Source organism: Loxodonta africana, chromosome 10, assembly GCF_030014295.1.
Source record: "Loxodonta africana isolate mLoxAfr1 chromosome 10, mLoxAfr1.hap2, whole genome shotgun sequence".
Lineage (NCBI taxonomy): Eukaryota > Metazoa > Chordata > Mammalia > Proboscidea > Elephantidae > Loxodonta > Loxodonta africana.
Window position 1 is genome coordinate 117133173 of NC_087351.1, and position 19263 is coordinate 117152435.

Sequence of the window (19263 nt, forward strand, 5' to 3'; positions counted from 1 at the left end):
GTTCTCAGGCATGCCCTGGAATGAGCACAAAGCACAGGTTGGGTGTCTGTGCTTGTGGCCAAATACCCACTTCCCATCTCTTTCACCCCTGAGAAGTCACCCAGTGCCTGGGTTACCATCTCCATTCAGCAAATATCATTCTTGTGAACAGCTGACCCAGATTCCCAGCTCGAATCAGACGTTGCCCTGGCAGTCTGAGGCTGATCAGGGATGAATTTAAATGTTGCTTAAAAGCAGAGAAGCTTGAAAGTAAGCTGGGCTTCTCCTCCCGCAGGAACAATGGTGGTGGGATGGGGCAGGCTTGGGTTATGGAGCCTCCGGGCACAAGGATCTGTATTCAGATTTTAATTAACCTACATTCCTTCCGCCTTCTCCTGGCCTGGTTTTCCACCCTCTCTGCAAGGTCCTACACGGGGAGTAGGCTCACTTTTCATTTAGCCCCAGTCCCCACTGATGATGGGTCTGACCCAGGAAGCAAAAGACCTAGGCATTAGGAAGCAGAGAGGGATGGTAACAGTGGTTAGGGTCGCCGTGACCTTTTCCTTTCCCTTTTGTAATTGTAGTAAAATATACATAACATGGAAGTTGTCATTTAGCTACTTTTGAGTGCACAATTCAGTGGGTTAGTACATTCACAGTGCAGTGTGACCATCGCCACTGTCTTTAACCATCCCAAACGGAAGCCCTGTGCCGATTCAACAATAGCTCCGTAATCTCCGCGCCTTCCAGCCCCTGGTAACCACGAATCCACTTTCTGTCTCTATGTCTTTGCCTGTTCTGTTGTTGAAGCTCCAACTCACGGTGACCCCAAGTACAACAGACCAGACATTGCCTGTCCTGCTTCATCTTCGTGATTACTGGTATTCTCGAGCCTGTTGTTGCAGCCGTTGTGAAGTGCCTTCCAGCCCAGGGGTTCTTCTTCCAGCACGCTGTCAGTGGCAGTGCGTTGTCAGCCGTAAGGTCTGGTTGGCTGATTTTGAGGAGATCACCAGGCCTTTCTTCCTAGTCTGTCTTAGTCTGGAAGCTCCACTGAAACCTGTCCACCACGGATGACCCTGCTGATATTTGAAATACCTGTGGCATACCTTCCAGCACCCTAGCAACATGAAAACCGCGAGAGTACGACAAATGGACAGACGGGTGGTAGATTCCACTTATATGAGGTATCTAGAGTTGCCTCAGGAGCCCTGGTGGTGCACCCGTTAAGCATTCGGCTGCTAACCAAAAGGTCAGCAATTCGAACCCACCAGCCTCTACACAGGAGAAAGATAAGGCAATCTGCTTCTGTAAAGATTACAACCTTGAAAACCTTATTGGGCAGTTCTACTCAGCCCTATAGGGTTGCTATGAGTCAGATTGGACTCAATGGCACAGAACAACAACAACAAAAGAATTGCCGAAGTGGCATTATACAACGCTTGTGGCTGGTTTATTTTACTCAGCATACAGTGTTTGATGTTCATCCATGTTGCAGCATGTGTCAGAACTTCATCTCTCTTTATGGCTGAGTGATATTCCATTGTGTGTATGTATATTGGCATTTCGTGTATCCACTCATCTTCTGGTGGGTGTTTGGGTTGTTTCCGCATTTTGGCTACTGTGAATAGCACTGCAGTGGACAAATACCTGTTTGACTCCCTGCCTTCAGGTACTTTGGGTATATGTCTAGGAATGGACTTGTTGGGTCATATGGTAATTCAATGTCTAATTTCTTAAGGAACCACCAAACTGTTTCCCACAGCAGCTGCACTATTTTTCATTCCCACCAGCAATGGGAGGAACTAGGGACGAACCCAGTGGCATATGACCCAGCAATTTCACTCCCAGGCATATACACAAGGGAAGTGAAAGCAGAAACTTAGAGACTCGCACACCAAAGTTCATTGCAGCGCTGTTCACGATAGCCTAAAGATGGCAACAACCCAAGTGTCCGTTGGTAGATGGATGGATGAACAAATGTGGTCTATAGGTAGATGGATGGATGAACAAACGTGGTCTATAGGTAGATGTAGGTGGATGGATGAACAAACGTGGTCTATAGGTAGATGGATGGATGAACAAACGTGGTCCACAGGTAGATGGATGGATGAACAAACGTGGTCTACAGGTGGATGGATGGATGAACAAACGTGGTCTATAGGTGGATGGATGGATGAACAAACGTGGTCTATAGGTGGATGGATGGATGAACAAACGTGGTCTATAGGTGGATGGATGGATGAACAAATGTGGTCTATAGGTAGATATAGATGGATGGATGAACAAATGTGGTCTGTAGGTAGATGGATGGATGAACAAACGTGGTCTATAGGTAGATGTAGGTGGATGGATGAACAAACGTGGTCCATAGGTAGATGGATGGATGAACAAACGTGGTCCACAGGTAGATGGATGGATGAACAAACGTGGTCCACAGGTGGATGGATGGATGAACAAACGTGGTCTACAGGTGGATGGATGGATGAACAAACGTGGTCTATAGGTGGATGGATGGATGAACAAACGTGGTCTATAGGTGGATGGATGGATGAACAAACGCGGTCTATAGGTGGATGGATGGATGAACAAACGCGGTCTATAGGTAGCTGTAGATGGATGGATGAACAAACGTGGTCCACAGGTAGATGGATGGATGAACAAACGTGGTCTATAGGTGGATGGATGGATGAACAAATGCGGTCTATAGGTAGCTGTAGATGGATGGATGAACAAACGTGGTCCACAGGTAGATGGATGGATGAACAAACGTGGTCTACAGGTGGATGGATGGATGAACAAACGTGGTCCACAGGTAGATGGATGGATGAACAAACGTGGTCTACAGGTGGATGGATGGATGAACAAACGTGGTCTATAGGTGGATGGATGGATGAACAAACGCGGTCTATAGGTAGCTGTAGATGGATGGATGAACAAACGTGGTCTATGTGTACAATGGAGTATGATTTGACCATAAAGGGAATGAAGCTCTGATGCATCCTCTGACAGGGCCTGGCCCTCTAGGACCCGCCTTCCCATACTCTTCCCCATCGCTGACTTCTCTCCAGCCCACCTGACTTCCGAGCCTGCCTGGAACACTGCACTGCTCATCCCTCCACTGGAAACGCTCCCCCAGAAATACTTCTGGTCAGCACCTCACCCCTTAATGTCTTTATTTCAGTGAGGGAAACACCATGACCCTGATCCCCAACTAGGCTCCCCTCCCCTCTTGCCCCAGCCTACATTTTTACATAGCAATTATCACCTTCTAACATACAAAGGGAGCAAGGTGGTTCAGTGGTAAAATTCTCACCTCCGATGATGGAGAACCAGGTTCTATTCCTGGTCAGTGCCCCTCACGTGCAGCTGCTACCCATCTGTCAGTGGAGGCTTGTAGGTTGCTGTGATGCTGAACAGGTTTCAGCAGAGTTTCCAGACTAAGACAGACTAGGAAGAAAGGCCTGGTGCTCCTACTTCTGAAAATCAGCCAGTGAGAACCCTGTGGGTCACAAAAGTTCGACCTGCAGCTGATGCCAGCGATGGCACAGGGCTGGGCAGCTTTCCATCCGGCTGTGCTCAGGGTTGCCGGGAGTCGGGGGCCGACCAGCGGCCACTGACAACGACATACAAAATGATTTCCTAGACTGTGTTATTCACGGTCTGCCTCCCCAACTAGAATGAGGACAGGGATTTTTGTTGGTTTTGTTTGCTGGCAAGTTCAGAAGGCGATCAATGAAGGGTTGAAGGGATGAAACACATGAAAGAAAAGCTAAGAGACTTTCAACCTTCATCTACTGGGGATTTCAAAAGGAGAAAATAGGAGAAAAATAGAGATAAAAAGAAATTAAACTTTCCAGAATGGAAGAAATACTTAAGTCCTCACCTGAAAGAGCATACCAAGTCCTGAGCGGGATTAAAACAAAACAAAAATAAAATCAGTTTTATCCAGAACATATAAAGAACTCTCAAAACTCAGTAAGAAAATAAACATGATGATTTTTTAAATGGTCAAAAAGTTTGAACAGATATTTCACCTAGTAAAATATACAAACGGCCAATCAGTACATAAAAAGGTGCTCAACGTCTTTAGTCATCTAGGAAATGCAAATTAAAACCACCACGTGAGACATTCTGCACCAGTTAGAAAGGCTGGAGTTCAAAGCGCCAATCGCACCAGCACCACGCCTTAATGAGGACGTGGAGGAGCTGCAACTCTCCTGCGCTGCCCACGCGAACGTCAAGTGAAGCAACCAATTTGGAAAACAGTCTGAGTGTTCCTTAAAAAGTTAAATATGCATTACCGTGTGATCCAGCCATTCCACCATGGAGAGAAGAGGAAACATATGTCACACAAAGATCTGTACACAAACACTCACAGCAGCTTCACTTGTGATCCCCATCCCTGTACTCACACCCGTTACTGTCAAGGCGATTCCTGTAGCGACCCTACAGACAGGGTAGAACTGCCCCCATGGGTTTCCAAGGCTATAACCTTGCAGAAGCAGACAGACATATCTTTCTCCCATGGATCAGGTGGTGGATTTGAACTACTGACCTTTTGGTTAGCGGCTGAGTGCTTAACCACTGCAACACCAGGGCTCCTTTTTTGTCATCCCCCCAAACTGTAAACAACCCAAATGTCTATCAGGAGATGAATGGATAAACAAACTGTGGTATATCCCTACAGTGGAAGACTACTCAGCAATAACAAAAGGAATGAAATATTGATACATACGACCAGCTGGATAAATCTCTAAACAATTATTCTGAGGGAAGAGGGGTCAGGAAGGGGTAGATGGGAGGGATTCTGGGGAGCGAGGAAACTGCAGTGAGCCTACGCGATGTTGACTGTGGAGATGGCTCCTTGCCTGCATACATACATCAAAGCTCACGATGTTGACTGTGGAGATGGCTCCATGCGTGCATACGTACATCAAAGCTCACGATGTTGACTGTGGAGATGGCTCCATGCGTGCATACGTACATCAAAGCTCACGATGTTGACTGTGGAGATGGCTCCATGTGTGCATATGTACATCAAAGCTCACGATGTTGACTGTGGAGATGGCTCCATGCCTGCATGCATACATCAAAGCTCACGATATTGACTGTGGAGATGGTTCCATGAGTGCATACGTACATCAAAGCTCACGATGTTGACTGTGGAGATGGCTCCATGCGTGCATACGTACATCAAAGCTCACGATGTTGACTGTGGAGATGGCTCCATGCGTGCATACGTACATCAAAGCTCACGATGTTGACTGTGGAGATGGTTCCATGCGTGCATACGTACATCAAAGCTCACGATGTTGACTGTGGAGATGGCTCCATGCGTGCATACGTACATCAAAGCTCACGATGTTGACTGTGGAGATGGCTCCATGCGTGCATACGTACATCAAAGCTCACGATGTTGACTGTGGAGATGGTTCCATACGTGCATACGTACATCAAAGCTCACGATGTTGACTGTGGAGATGGCTCCATGCGTGCATACGTACATCAAAGCTCACGATGTTGACTGTGGAGATGGCTCCATGCGTGCATACGTACATCAAAGCTCACGATATTGACTGTGGAGATGGTTCCATAGGTGCATACGTACATCAAAGCTCACGATGTTGACTGTGGAGATGGTTCCATACGTGCATACGTACATCAAAGCTCACGATGTTGACTGTGGAGATGGTTCCATGAGTGCATACGTACATCAAAGCTCACGATGTTGACTGTGGAGATGGCTCCATGCGTGCATACGTACATCAAAGCTCACGATGTTGACTGTGGAGATGGCTCCATGCGTGCATACGTACATCAAAGCTCACGATATTGACTGTGGAGATGGTTCCATACGTGCATACGTACATCAAAGCTCAGGATGTTGACTGTGGAGATGGCTCCATGCGTGCATACGTACATCAAAGCTTATCAAATGACACACTTTAAATAGGAGTCATTTACTGCAAGTTGATTGTTGTTGTTGCTAGCTGTCATCGAATCAGCCCCTAACTCATGCACGACAGAACAAAATACTGCCAGGTCCTGCACCATCCCCACGATAGGTTGTGCATCCAACCATTGTGCTCCACAGGGTTTTCGCTGGCTAATTTTTGGACGTAGATTGCCCTGCCTTTTTTCCTTGCCCGTCTCAGTCTGGAAGCTCTGATGAAGCCTATTAAGCATCACAGCAACACGCGAGCCTCCACTGACAGACGGGTGGTAGCTGCGTGTGAGGTGCACTGGCTGGGAGTCCAGCTGGAATCTCCCACACGGCAGGGGAGAATTCCGCCACTGACCCACCACTGCCCCTCGTGTAAGGCAGTTACAACTCAACAAAGCTGCTGTTTTAGAATGCAAACTCTGATTGAGTGGGTCTAAAGTGGGGCCTGAAATCCGCAATCCTGGAAACCTCCCAGGTGAGGCCGGTGCTGCAGGTCCGTGGACTACACTCTGAGTTTGCGTGTCGATTCATGAACCAGCAAACGCACTGGACACAGGGAGGAAACGGGATCAGACTGAGGACAGCCAGGACCTGGAGGGAGAAGAATGGCCATCCGTTTGGCTTCCTGCCAAGCTGCAAAACTAGCTCCCAAGGTCGCCCTGGAGGATGATAGAGTGAAAACTTCAGAAACAGGAGAAATCTCTGAGAAGGGGAATGTCTTAGTTTCTCCGTGTTGCTATAACAGAAGTACCACAAGGGAGTGATACCAATCATCTAGTGCTGCTAAAACAGAAATAACAAAGTAGATGGCTTTAACAAAGAGAAATTTATTTTCTTACAGTCTAGTAGGTTACAAGACCAAATTCAGGGCATCAACTCCAGAGGAAGGCTTTCTCTCTCTGTTGGCTCTGGAGGAAGGTCCTTGTCATCCATCTTCTCTTGGTCTGGGAGCATCTCAGTCCTGGAACCTCAGGTCCAAAGGATGCGCTCTACCCCTGGCGCTGTTTTCTTGGTGGTAGGAGGTCCCCAACTCTCTGCTTGCTTCCCTTTCTTTTGAGAGATAAAAGGTGGCCATTACATTGGATCAGGGAGGTGACCTGAGTAAGGGCGGTGTTATAATCCCACCCTAATCCTCTCAACACAAAATTACAATCACAACGTGGAGGACAACCACATAATACTGGGAACCATGGCCTAACAAGTTGATACACACATTTTTTGGGGGACATAATTCAACCCAAGACAGGTAGTTTTAACAAACAGAAATTTACTTTCTCACAGCTTAGAAGGCTGTTGTTAGATGCCATCAAGTTGGTTCTAACTCAGCAACCCTACACACAACAGAATCAAGCATTGCCTGGTCCTGCACCATTCTCACAATTGTTGCTGTGTTTGAGCCCATTGTTGCAGGCACTGTGTCAGTCCATCTCATGGAGGGTCTTCCTCTTTTTTGATGACACCCTCTGCTTTACCAAGCACGATGTCCTTCTCCAGGGACTCGTCCGAATTCAGGGCACTGGCTCTAGGGAAAAGTACTCTCTCCGTCTGCTCTCAGCTTCTCTAGTGGGCCATCCTTGGAGTTCCTGGGCTTGTGGACTGGCCAGCCTCTGTGGTCTTCAGATAGTGTCGGTCCCCCCATGTCTGCCTTCTTCTGTGCCTAGTCTGTTCTTCTGTATCTCAAATGTGATTGGCTTAAGACACACCCTACACCAGTAAGGCCTCATTAACATAACCAAGAAAATCCTACTCCCCAAAGGGACCACATCCACAGGTATAGGGGTTAGGATTTACAACACTTATTTTTTTTGGTGAGGGGGGGGACACAATTCAGTCCATAGCATGGGTTCTTTCCCCTAGGAAAAGACCCCACCTAATTCAGAAGACAGACAAGTACACCGGCAGCTACCACAAAGTGAAAAGAGTGCCAGAGGTGTGGAAGAGGCTGGGGTTGGGGTGGAGGGAGCAGGTCACAAAGGTGGGCGAGGAGACAAGGGCCCAGAGAGCTAGAGATTTCACAGAGGGGGCCGAGCTCCAGGCGTGTGTCCACCATACACGTGAGGTCTGGGCAGGCCTGGTGACGTGGGAAGACCTGTACCCTGCTGCCTAGCACCTCAGAAATGTGTATGGATATGGCTGCATTAGATTACCACAGTTTAGGACGCTGGCCCCAGTGTTGGCCACCGTCCCTGACAGCCTCTGGGCTCACCAGATAACCTTCGGCTTCCTTCCCGCGGTTTCAAAGGTCTGCACGCCACAATGACTGGCTGGTCAAACCAAAACCAAACCCACAGCCGGCAAGTAATCCTGACTGATAGTGGCCCTATAGGACAGGGTAGAGCTGTCCTACAGAGTTTCCAAGGCTGTAATCTCTACGGAAGCAGAATGCCACATTTTTCTCCCACGGAGCCTCTGGTGGCTTGGAACTGCCAACCCTTCTGTTAGCACCCGAGCTCTTTCGCCACTGTGCCACCAGGGCTCCTTGACTGGCTGGTACTGGGAGAAAAAAGATACCAGGCCTACATCCATCTGATCCTCAGGTAGAAGAGACAGAGCTTGAGTAACTACCGGTACCGGTATGTAGTTTAAAAAGCACCACTGAGGTTCAAGAAAGAGGGGTGTCACAGGGTGGGGACAGCCAGCCAGCCAGATGATCCCTCCCAGTCAGCAGGACTGTAGGCCCTGTGAGAGCCCACAGCTGTCTTCAGCCTGGAGGCTGAGGCACTCGAGGTTCTCAGTGCCATGCAGAGTTGATCTTGCTCATGGGGCCCGACTCATGCTAAACAAACTCACAAGGACACCAATACCTAAAACCCAAAAGGCCAATTCATTCACTTCCCTTCCCAGCAGCTGCTCATGCCTGGAATGCCTAATTCACACTTGGGTTCAACAAGGATTTCCTAAGCAGCAAGAGTCAGGTACTTAGCCAACTGGGAGCAAAACAGCACAGCCAGAGGAGGCAGGGATCCAGAGGAGGCAGGGTTGTGCAATGAGCTTGGCGTCAAACACACAGGACTTCAAACACTGGCCACCATTTACTGGGCAGGTGACTTTGGGTAGATTACTCAACCTTCCTGAGACTCTTTCCTCACCTGTGAAATCGGCATGACAACATCCTGTCACGTGGTTGTTAAAGAATTCAGTGGGTTTACGCAAAGGCCTAAGCTTTATTTATGCTTTTATTTATTTGAAGTGGCTGTACCACATAACGGTTAAGGGGAGAGACTTTGGGATCAGACAGGTCTGAGATTAAATCCTAGCTCTGCCATTTACTAGGTATACGATCTTAGACCAGTTGCTTAATTTTTTCCACTAAACCTCTGTTTGCTTATTTCTAAGATGGGAATAAAAATTCTCATAGGGTCTAAGAAGTAAAGGCGATAATACATTCAGAGGACTGCAAATTTCTAGGATACAGTAAGCATAGGACAAATGGTATGAGTAATATTTAAAAATTGATTATATTGAAAAGAGTGGTACAGATATTAAAAAGTCAACACTCATACAAACTTTAATGAAATTAAAAGTCAGGAGGCCAAACGGCAAAAAAATTAATCACTGCAAATTTATCACTAAAAAACTTGTCTGAAGAGGCAGGCCTCTTAACCCTGGCTGGTTTCACGCCCATATCTTCTGAGGACTTTCCAAAATGTGTCATTGATGTGCAGCCAAGCAAAAGCTCAAATCTGTCTCTACACTGCTAAGTCATGCTTGCAGGTCTAACTGAAGTAGCGAGTCCTGATCTACACTTGTAGTTCGTCACGGAAACCAGGGTAGCCACTACTGCCTTCCATGTAACTAATTCACACTGATGTATGGTATCCGTTTGCAAAAGATACAAATCACTTCTCAGTTGGGGTCGTCCCTTTGATTTATTCCTCCCACCCACACTGTCAATTTTAAAATGGTTTATCAGGGAAGAGAGGCGCATTGGCGGCTCAGTGGGTAAAGCACTCTACTGCTAACTGAAAGGTCAGCATTTGAACCCAGCCTAGGAAACCTGTCCTAATAGGGTTGCTATGATTCGAAATCGGAATGGAATCAGCGGGGCTTGAGGTTTGGGTTTTTATCAGGGAAGGATAATCTTGAACTTCAATTGAAAAAAAATAACCAACAAACCTTTCCATTTCTTCACGCAAATTCAACTGGTCTAAAGCATAACGCATCTCCTTACTACCTCAGTCTGTCCTCAACCACATCGCTGGCTATTTGATCCAAACCAGGGTGCCCAGGACAGCTTTGCCGTGCCTGCTCGTTAGAGACCAGAGGATAAGGGAGTAGAACCAGCTGCTCAGTGATTTGGCTCTTGCTCTACTGCGGTCAAGTAAGCCCAAATTTCAGGGGGGATTCTGGGTGCATTTTTTTACGAAGTCTCAGCAGAAACTTTCACACAGAATCTGTTTCTGAAAGAACAGGAGCGTTTCTGCAATAACCTCTAACAATCAAAACGGGAAATGTTCATTTTCAACTGGATGCACCGGAACCTTGTCATAAACACCTCTTCGTACACAGTCACAGTTGGACAGGTGGATGCAGAATGGCCACCCGACGTGACACTTATGTTGAGCAAAGTGATAGTAGGCTACTGAGGCTCTCGGGGTGCTTGTCCGCTCGGAAAGCAGAGGGGGGCTGTCCACCTTCTAGAAGACCGGGCCCCTTCCAAGCTGGCCTTCGGGAGGCACGGAAGCCTAAAGGGGTGGCCCAGGCCCTGTGGGCGGCGGGGCTGGCTTCCAGGGGACACGGGACTGGAAGGCGGAGGAGGCGGCCGGGGACTCCCGGTACGCTAGGCCCGGGGCGGCCAACTCTCTGGAGGGCCGGGGAGCCCAGCGTGCAGCCTCGGCCAGCGGGCGAGGGGCCCAGGTCCCCGGGGGCGGTGACTCGGCGAGTCCGGGCTCCAGCTGAGCGGGGTCACGGTCCCCGCGGCCACCCGGACCCGAGCTTCGGAGGCTAAAAGGCGACACCTGGGGTGAGGGCCCGCGCGCCCCGTCTCCAGCCGCTCCCAGGCCCAGGTTCGCTTTAGTCGGGACCCGGGCACGGGCGCCCACGGTGGCCGGGGAGGGAAAAGGCGGGCTCCCCGAGCCAGGCGCCTGCGCGCCGGGGAGACGGCACCGGGCCTCTGCGGCCGCCGCCCGCGGCTCCGAGCGCTGCGGTCTCCCCTCGGCGGGCCAGCGCGAAGGCGCGGCCGGTCTCGGGCCGGCGGGGGAGGGGAGCCGGCCGCCATCTTCCCCCGGGAGCCCAAACCGACAAAGCGCGGCCTCCGCCCGCCCCGGCCGCTCCCGCTCTCGCGAGACCCCGCTCGAGTCCCGACGCCTCACCGCGAAGGCTTATGGGAAGGACAGGGGAGGGGAGGGAAGGAAGCCGGGACGCGGGGCTGGGGCGGGCTGAGGCCGCGAGCGGAGCCTCCGGAAGCAGAAGGGGCGGGGAAAGGCGCGATTGACGCCCCGCGAAGGCCAATGACAGGCGCGCCCGGGCGGGCCCCCGGCCAATGGGCCGCGCCGCCTGGCGCGGGGGCGGGCACTGGGCCGAGGGTAGCTCGAGCGCGGCGGCGGCGTTGTTCAGTCAGAGCGAGAACATTCCAGAGGTGAGTCCGGTGGCTGGGCGGCGGCCCGCGCCCTCCGCCCTCCGCCCTCCCCGCGGGCTCTCTGGGCTGGGGCTCCGCCTCACGGCGCTCTGTCCGCAGGTCGCCAGCTCCGGCGCTGACGGGTGTGGACCCCGGACGTCGCTGGGACTCCTCCCGCGCTCGGCGGCGGCACCGGCCCGTCCGCTCCCCTCCCGCCTCCGCCTCCGCTTCGGACCCCGGTGACCACGCGCCGCACTTCATCCCAGTCCCGGGCGAGCAGCGTTGGGTTTATGTCTTTATTTGACGAAAACGGTGAGTCTGACGACGGCGGCGGGAGATGGCGGCCGCACAAGATGGCGACGGCCGCCGCGTGACCCCGCGCGTGTGGCGCAGTTTCGGGCGGCGCGGGGCTGACTCAGGGCCGCTGCTGCATTTGTGAGTCATCGGCCGGGGGGCGGCGGCCGCGGCCAGCGGCTCCGGAACGGGGCGCCGAGGCGGTCGGGACCGCGGTGGCCATGGGGCCCGGAGCGGAGGTTAGCTGCGCGGAGAGCTCCGTCCCTGGGTGAGGTGGCCGGGGCGGCCCTTCCCGCGAGGCCCGTGAGGGCGGCAGCCGCGGCCGCGGACGGTTGTGGAGCTTCCCGTTCTGAAGTCATGGCTCGTGGGGGGGCTAAGAAGTTGTGGGTGCGGGCCGGGTCGGCTTGGGCTGGGGGGCGAGCGGGCCGGGCCGGGCCGGCTTGGGGGGCGAGCGGGCTTTGTGTCTAGTTGTCAGCGATCGCTGACAGCATGGGGGCTCCGCGGAGGCTGACCGCTGACGGCTGGTCGAGTTTGCGCTGGTACAAACCCGCAACAGCTGTGAAACGGCTCAGTTTTTGTTTTTTCTTGTAAGCCAGCCATTTCTCCTTCCAGAGTCACTTTAGGCCAAAGAAAAGCATCTTATGTTGCTGCAATTTGGCTCTGTTACATGAGAATATCAGTTTTGGGGCACTTCAGCCCTCCTAAGGTGTTTTTTAATGCAGGAGAGTTCGGTGCAGTTAACCAGGATGCAAAGGGAAGTGTTTCTTCCATGCAGGAAACGTTTTAAACTCGGGGGGTTTTGTCTTTGCTTTTTCTTTTTCAGAGCTGTTGCGCAGCCACTGGTACCTGTATTGGGGAAACATAGCATACAAGCAAGAAGCTTACAGCCTCAGTGGCGAAAATTTTTTCATGTCAGAGACCGAGAACTCTTGCAGTCGTTTATGTCATCCCTTCTTCTCCAGACAGAAGATACCAAAAAGTTGCAATCAAAGATCTCTTCATCTTATTGATAAAGCCACTAATAAGCCAAAATGTCTGTCAACGTCAACCGCAGCGTGTCAGACCAGTTCTATCGCTACAAGATGCCCCGTCTGATTGCCAAGGTAACACAGGGCTTCATTTTTGTTTCAGTAGGAAGTCATAAGCTCTCTTGATAGATTTTAAGCGACTACAGCTAACTCGTTAGGCAGTGTGAAATTAAAATTCTTATTTCCTTTAGGTTGAGGGCAAAGGAAATGGAATCAAGACAGTTATAGTCAACATGGTTGACGTTGCAAAGGCGCTTAATCGGCCTCCAACGTGTAAGTAATCTCTTGGAGAAATTTAAAAAGGCATATTATGAAGTCTGTGATATGCCTGAGTTGTGTGCTACGTAATTAGCTTAAGAATTAAATGGAATTTAGGGCTTAAAACTGATTGATTGATTTAGTAGTTGTCATTCATAACGTAATCTGAAAAGAGGAGGAGGTATGCTACGTAAATATGGATGCTTAAAGATTAGTTTTGTTAACTGTAAAGAGAGCCCTGGTGACCTAGTGGTTAAGCTCGTGGCCATTAACCAAAAAGTTAGTGGTTCGAACCCACCAGCAATTCCATAGGAGAAAGATGTGGCAGTTTGCTTCCGTAAAGATTAAAGCCTTGGAAACGCTATGGAGCAGCTCTGCTGTATTCTGTGGGGTCACTATAAGTCAGAATCAACTCGACCGCAGTGGGTCTGGTTTTGGTAATGAGTCAGAACTTTTTTCAAATAGATCCCACCAAATATTTTGGTTGTGAGCTGGGAGCACAGACCCAGTTTGATGTTAAGAATGACCGTTACATTGTCAATGGATCTCATGAGGCGAATAAGCTGCAAGACATGTTGGATGGATTCATCAAAAAATTTGTTCTCTGTCCCGAGTGTGAGAATCCTGAAACAGATCTGGTGAGTACCTTTGAGGTTTTTGTCAATAAAAAAACAAAAGCTGTGTATTTCTTTTGTGCTCAGTCCTGTGATATCACTCAATGATGTTCCTGGGATGGCAGAACAAAATTACTGAGAAGTAACAAGATCTCAAATATTGGGGGTATTTTCCTTACTGAGCTTTGTTTTTTAACAGATTTCTTTATGAAAATAATTCTTGGTTATTGAGTTCATGTTTTAGATGTCTTTTGAGAGTTTTGTCTGTATACTTGGTTTCTCACAGTAGAATCGTTTTATATTACAGATAATATACTTGTTTTTATTTTTCTGGCAGCATGTCAATCCAAAGAAGCAAACAATAGGTAATTCTTGTAAAGCCTGTGGCTATCGAGGCATGCTGGACACACACCATAAACTGTGCACGTTCATTCTCAAAAACCCACCTGGTAAGTCTTTGTGATGGATTTCTAATGTCTTAACATGAAGCCGCTAATTGTCAGAAACAGAATGGCAGCTTCTTTTCTCTAGAACCAGAATGTAAGGAATTTTTAATTCTCATGGTGTACGTAATCTGCGATTCCTGAATGTACCATCAAAGCTGCCGTTTAAGCTATAGCAAATTTTAAGACAGCTTATCTTAGAAGGGTTGAAAGAAAGTATAAAACGGAGTGATGGGATCCCAGCAAACAGAAGGTCTACTGCTGAATTTGGGGGTACTGTTTTATAAACGGGGCTAGGCTCAAGCTTAAGTTTATGCAAGCAACACTCTGTGGCAGATGAGCAAAACTGTCTGACACAATTTGCGCTTGCTATAGTAAGAAAGTCTAACCTATTCCGGTGTTTTCTTCCTCAGTGGGACAAGCCGTTATATAGACTTAAACATTGTTTGAGCTGTTGATTAAAGCTCAGTTGAGATTTGGTCTTGTTCAAAGTTCATGAGGGATGCAGGGGAGAGGTCATAAGGGACAATCTTCACTACCTGATATTTGAAGCATCAACAATTCTTGCTAATCTTACCCAATGGTTATTTTAGAAATGTCTCGAAAACTAGATAATAAAAAAGGAAGAATGGGGAGCTAAAAGGATCTCAGTGTTTAATAATGATTTTGCCACTAGTATTTTGGGTCACTGTATGCATGGGCTGAGTTTTTTCATGAAATGGGTACATAACTTTGATATGTGAACCTTAGAATTACAGGCAAAATTGTTTTTATGGTTTTATAAAGGAAGGTGTCCCACAGCATTCATTGGACTCTTCAGAGTGGGGGTGTATATGGTACAAAAGGCCAGAGTTTTAAATGTTCCCAGTGGGCAACGAGGTGAAGTAACGTGGGATTAAACATTTATTTCCTTGTAGAGAATAGTGACAGTGGTACAGGAAAGAAAGAAAAGGAAAAGAAAAACAGAAAGGGCAAAGACAAGGAAAATGGCTCCATGTCAAGCAGTGAGACACCACCACCCCCACCTCCGAATGAAATCAGTCCTCCTCCCCATGCTGTGGTGAGTGCAAGATGACAGCAGGTGGGCGCTCAAGTTGGGCAAAGTAGAAGGCATTGGCTGAGGTGGGCAGGAAATGATGGAACTAGCTTTCAGTATAACAGGACAACCAGCATTTTGACTTCTGGGTCCTGTTGATTGAATTAAGATGAACCCAGTTTGTTTTAGTAGAAAATTAAGTCAATGCCGTGAGCTTGATTGTTTCTCATATTTTGAAAACTTTTGACCAACCGTTTCTGTAAACAGGAGGAGGAGGAGGATGATGATTGGGGTGAGGATACAACCGAGGAAGCTCAGAGACGCAGAATGGATGAAATCAGTGACCATGCGAAAGTTCTGACCCTCAGCGATGACTTGGAGAGGACTGTTGAAGAGCGCGTCAATATCCTGTTTGATTTCGTTAAGGTAAAGCATATACTTCAGAGGTAGTCTACAAGCAGTCTCAGCCCAACCGTGGACTGTTAGTTACTTTACAATGGGTGACTGGTAACTTTTTTTCAAGGTTGTTATCTTTGGAATACTTAACACATGGCTTATTTTTACCCCCCATCCCTGCCCTATTTTTGTCTTGAAGTCATTTTGGATTTGCGGAACAATGAATCGGGTTTTTACAGTTGATTTGACCTTTCTTTTTAATATATGGTTTTTTGTTAAAATATGTCACTACTTTTTTTCTCACGGAAGACCAGTTATCTGTGAGTCCAGTTTGATGTGTCCCCGGAAGAACCAGAGGAAGTCATAGATCCAGACCTGCACTGCGGGTGGAGCAGAATCCATGGTGGTTCTCTGGCTGCCTGTTAGGATCCACCTTCTTAAATAGTCAAGCCCTCTTAACTGCTTAGGTTTTGTGAGCCTTAAATTCACTCATTGCTGTCAAGTCTATCCTGACTCATAGCTACCCTGTAGGATAGAGTAGAACTGCCTTACAGAGTTTTGAAAGAGCACCTGGTGGATTTGAACTGCCAGCCTTTTCATTAGCAGCCATAGCACTTGATCACTATGCTACCAGTATTTCCATTGTGGGCCTTAGGATTCTTTTAAAATTGTCATATCTTGCTGTTGTATTAATTTCCTGATTATCTTGCCTGGTCTGTGATAGGGTTTTTTTCTCTATAAAAATGGGTGTTCCGCCAATGGGCATTATCATTTATAAGTTAAATTTCAAAGCGGGAACTTTTCAAGGTGTAGTGTTCTCTTAATTCTTAGGGATTCCTAGTAAAGAATAGGGACAAGTTGTAGGAAAACACGAAGTTGATGAGAGCAGGACTCACCGTGGTTTCTGCGTCCCTCCATCTCAGTGTATTTTGCTTCCTTCTGTTTACAGAAGAAGAAAGATGAGGGTGTTATCGATTCGTCTGACAAAGAGATTGTTGCTGAAGCAGAAAGGCTGGATGTCAAAGCCATGGGCCCTCTTGTTTTGACTGAAGTTCTTTTTAATGAGAAGATTAGGGAACAAATCAAGAAATACAGGCGCCATTTCCTACGAGTAAGCAAATTATTTTTAGGTTTGTAAATGCAGTTACCGTTGTGTGAATTTGGGAACGTCACTTAACTTCTTTTGCTAGCTTGTTTTTCCTGCCATTCTGAAAATGCTCCCCATAGACCCTCTGGGTAAGTGACGCAGAGATCTTTACGTATTGGTCTTTTGCGAGCCATGGGTATCTGGGCCGTAGCCTTGAGAGGATGGATGAACATCTTTCAATATTAGAGTTGTCAGCTTGTTGATGCCAAAATTTATCTATTTGCAGTTTTGTCACAACAACAAAAAAGCTCAGCGGTACCTTCTTCATGGTTTGGAGTGTGTGGTGGCAATGCATCAAGCTCAGCTCATTTCCAAGATTCCACATATTTTGAAGGAGATGTATGATGCAGACCTTTTGGAGGAGGAGGTTATCATCAGCTGGTCAGAAAAGGTGGGCTACATAAAACGGGCTTTGCCAGTGCAGAAGTACTGTGGCTGAGCTGTCGGGGTTTCTGATAACCTAGTCTTTTCTCCATTAAACTGCAGCCCCTGTGCTTGGCTGGTGTAACTTGTAGGTGATTTCCACCATGTCTGATCAGAAACTGCTTAGATGAACAATTTATGTTTGTTCAACATGAGCTTCTGTTAAGGATTCAAGATTAGAATGTGACCCAGTTCCCTTAAAGAGCTCAGCATGAGGGGTTGTATAAAGAAAATCATACTGAATTCTTTTAGGCCTCTAAGAAGTATGTCTCAAAAGAACTTGCCAAAGAGATTCGTGTCAAAGCAGAGCCGTTTATAAAATGGTTGAAGGAGGCAGAGGAGGAATCTTCTGGTGGTGAAGAAGAAGACGAAGATGAGAATATTGAGGTAAACTGGGAAGACATTACAGTGTTAGTAGGAGTTTGAGAATTAAAAGATTTGTGAGCAGTAATGTAAAATGGCAGATCCCGGTAATTCAAATTTTAAATTTTAGATAACAATAATAAAAGACAGGATTTTGCCAATTTGGAAGATACTCACGTTACTAGAAAAGATCCCAGACAGTAAAGATAGTCTCTTTAACGCAGGTTGCATATAGAAAAATTGTCAGTAAAAATTTGCAAGCTGTCGTTAGGCTCCGGGGACCATTTAAAGATAACTTTTAGTTTCTGATATCAGAAACTTTCATGTAGAATGATTGCAGTATCTAGGTGGTTTGTTTTTTTTCTGAGAACTTTTTATTTACTCTTTCATTAGCAGATTATTGGGATGAGGGTTTGCAAATCAATGAAAAAAAAAAACGATTTATTTTATCAGGTGGTGTATTCAAAGACTGCCAGTGTTCCTAAGGTTGAAACTGTGAAGTCTGACAACAAGGATGACGACATTGATATTGATGCCATTTAAAGTGATGGATGCAACCTAGCTTAACAGTGTAATGCTGCAAAATTTTCTGCATTATCAGCCAGAAGTGCAACATGTATGTGCCAAAGCTGCAATGGCTTAACATCATGCTACACTTTATACTAAAAACGTTATACTGTGAGTGGTCTGTAATTAGCCCAATGTGACATCTAAGGAGTCCATACACATCCAGGAGCAGATGTAGTTTGCTTATTTATAGCATGTTTCTTCCTGAAAATCTAATGGTGGACCCATTTGGATCATCACATTTATACAGTTATAAAAATAAAGATTTGTTTTTGGTCATTCTTCAGATTTTTGGCTCTGAATGACTTAAGCTGAAATAATTGGCTCCTTTTTAAAATGTTGCACCATCGTTTAACCTGAAAGGATTTTTGGAGCCTATTAGATGTTGTTAGGTGCTGAGACTAGAAAGAACTCATCAGCAGAATGTAAACCTAAATTTATTTGTAAGTAAATCATCTTATTCAGCTATTAAGAAATTTAGTACCTTTAAGTTTTCTCTGGTCTCTCAAGTTGGAATCTGGTACATTGTTCCCACGCTGAGGGGGACTGATAATCAAAGGACAGTGCAGCGCCATCTTTATTTTACTAAGAGGTAAAAATGACCCGAGTGTCCTATAAATAACTGTAAGAGTAGGTTTGAAACTTGAGTTGTGGTTCTTTTTTGTTTCAGTTCGTGTACACTTGCCCCAAATTTTAGTCTTTGAAGTCATGTGCATTGCATGTTGGATGAGCCGGGGAAATGATCACATTAACAAATAAGCATTTTGTTTGTGTAGCTGTTGCTTCGTACTGAGAAAGAAAATCAGACTTTGGAGTGTGATTAAATAGCAAGCTCTACGATATTATTTGGGGAAGCTGAAAAAGGTGCACTTAATATCTGACAAAACCAGTATAATTTTTTTCAGGTTTTGCCATTATGGTTTAGATTACAATTTCAAACTATTTAGGCATAACGGTATCTTGTTGAGTGTGTTTTATTCTCCAGATGTTATAGTTTATTCTTTAATCCCTTTTACATTTGGACATTAGCGTAATGCTTTTTAGATTTTGGTTGCTACTTTGCCAGAATGAGTGCTACTATGTCTAAGACTCTTATTTCCTCCCGTTTGCCTCACACACACCCCCCATGTCTTTAAAAAAAAAAAAAGTGTACTTCTAAGTCAGCGCCTCTATTTTGGCATAAGACTTGGGATGTTTTTTACTTCACATTGAAC

General features: G+C 47.1%; 2 protein-coding genes and 1 non-coding gene across 3 annotated transcripts; 2 read left to right on the forward strand and 1 right to left on the reverse strand.

The window, feature by feature from the left end:
* Positions 1-542: 542 nt before the first annotated feature.
* On the reverse strand, positions 543-11019 carry LOC135232632 (putative proline-rich protein 21). Its single transcript, XM_064293026.1, has 2 exons — positions 10040-11019; positions 543-6973 (listed from the first exon to the last, which is right to left on the reverse strand). Exon 2 carries the CDS (start codon positions 3088-3090, stop codon positions 1906-1908), a length of 1185 nt encoding a protein of 394 aa, XP_064149096.1. The 5' UTR covers positions 3091-6973; positions 10040-11019; the 3' UTR covers positions 543-1905.
* A 582-nt stretch (positions 11020-11601) lies between these two features.
* EIF5 (eukaryotic translation initiation factor 5) lies at positions 11602-19023 on the forward strand. The gene is made up of 11 exons (XM_064293027.1): positions 11602-11792; positions 12598-12877; positions 12994-13075; positions 13526-13698; positions 14012-14123; positions 15035-15177; positions 15421-15579; positions 16499-16660; positions 16923-17087; positions 17372-17506; positions 17936-19023. The coding sequence occupies exons 2-11, from the start codon at positions 12806-12808 to the stop codon at positions 18023-18025; spliced, it is 1293 nt and encodes a 430-aa protein (XP_064149097.1). The 5' UTR covers positions 11602-11792; positions 12598-12805; the 3' UTR covers positions 18026-19023.
* On the forward strand, positions 14435-14561 carry LOC111750222 (small nucleolar RNA SNORA28). Its single transcript, XR_002785375.1, has one exon. It is a non-coding gene; the product is annotated as a small nucleolar RNA SNORA28 (small nucleolar RNA).
* Positions 19024-19263: the final 240 nt, after the last annotated feature.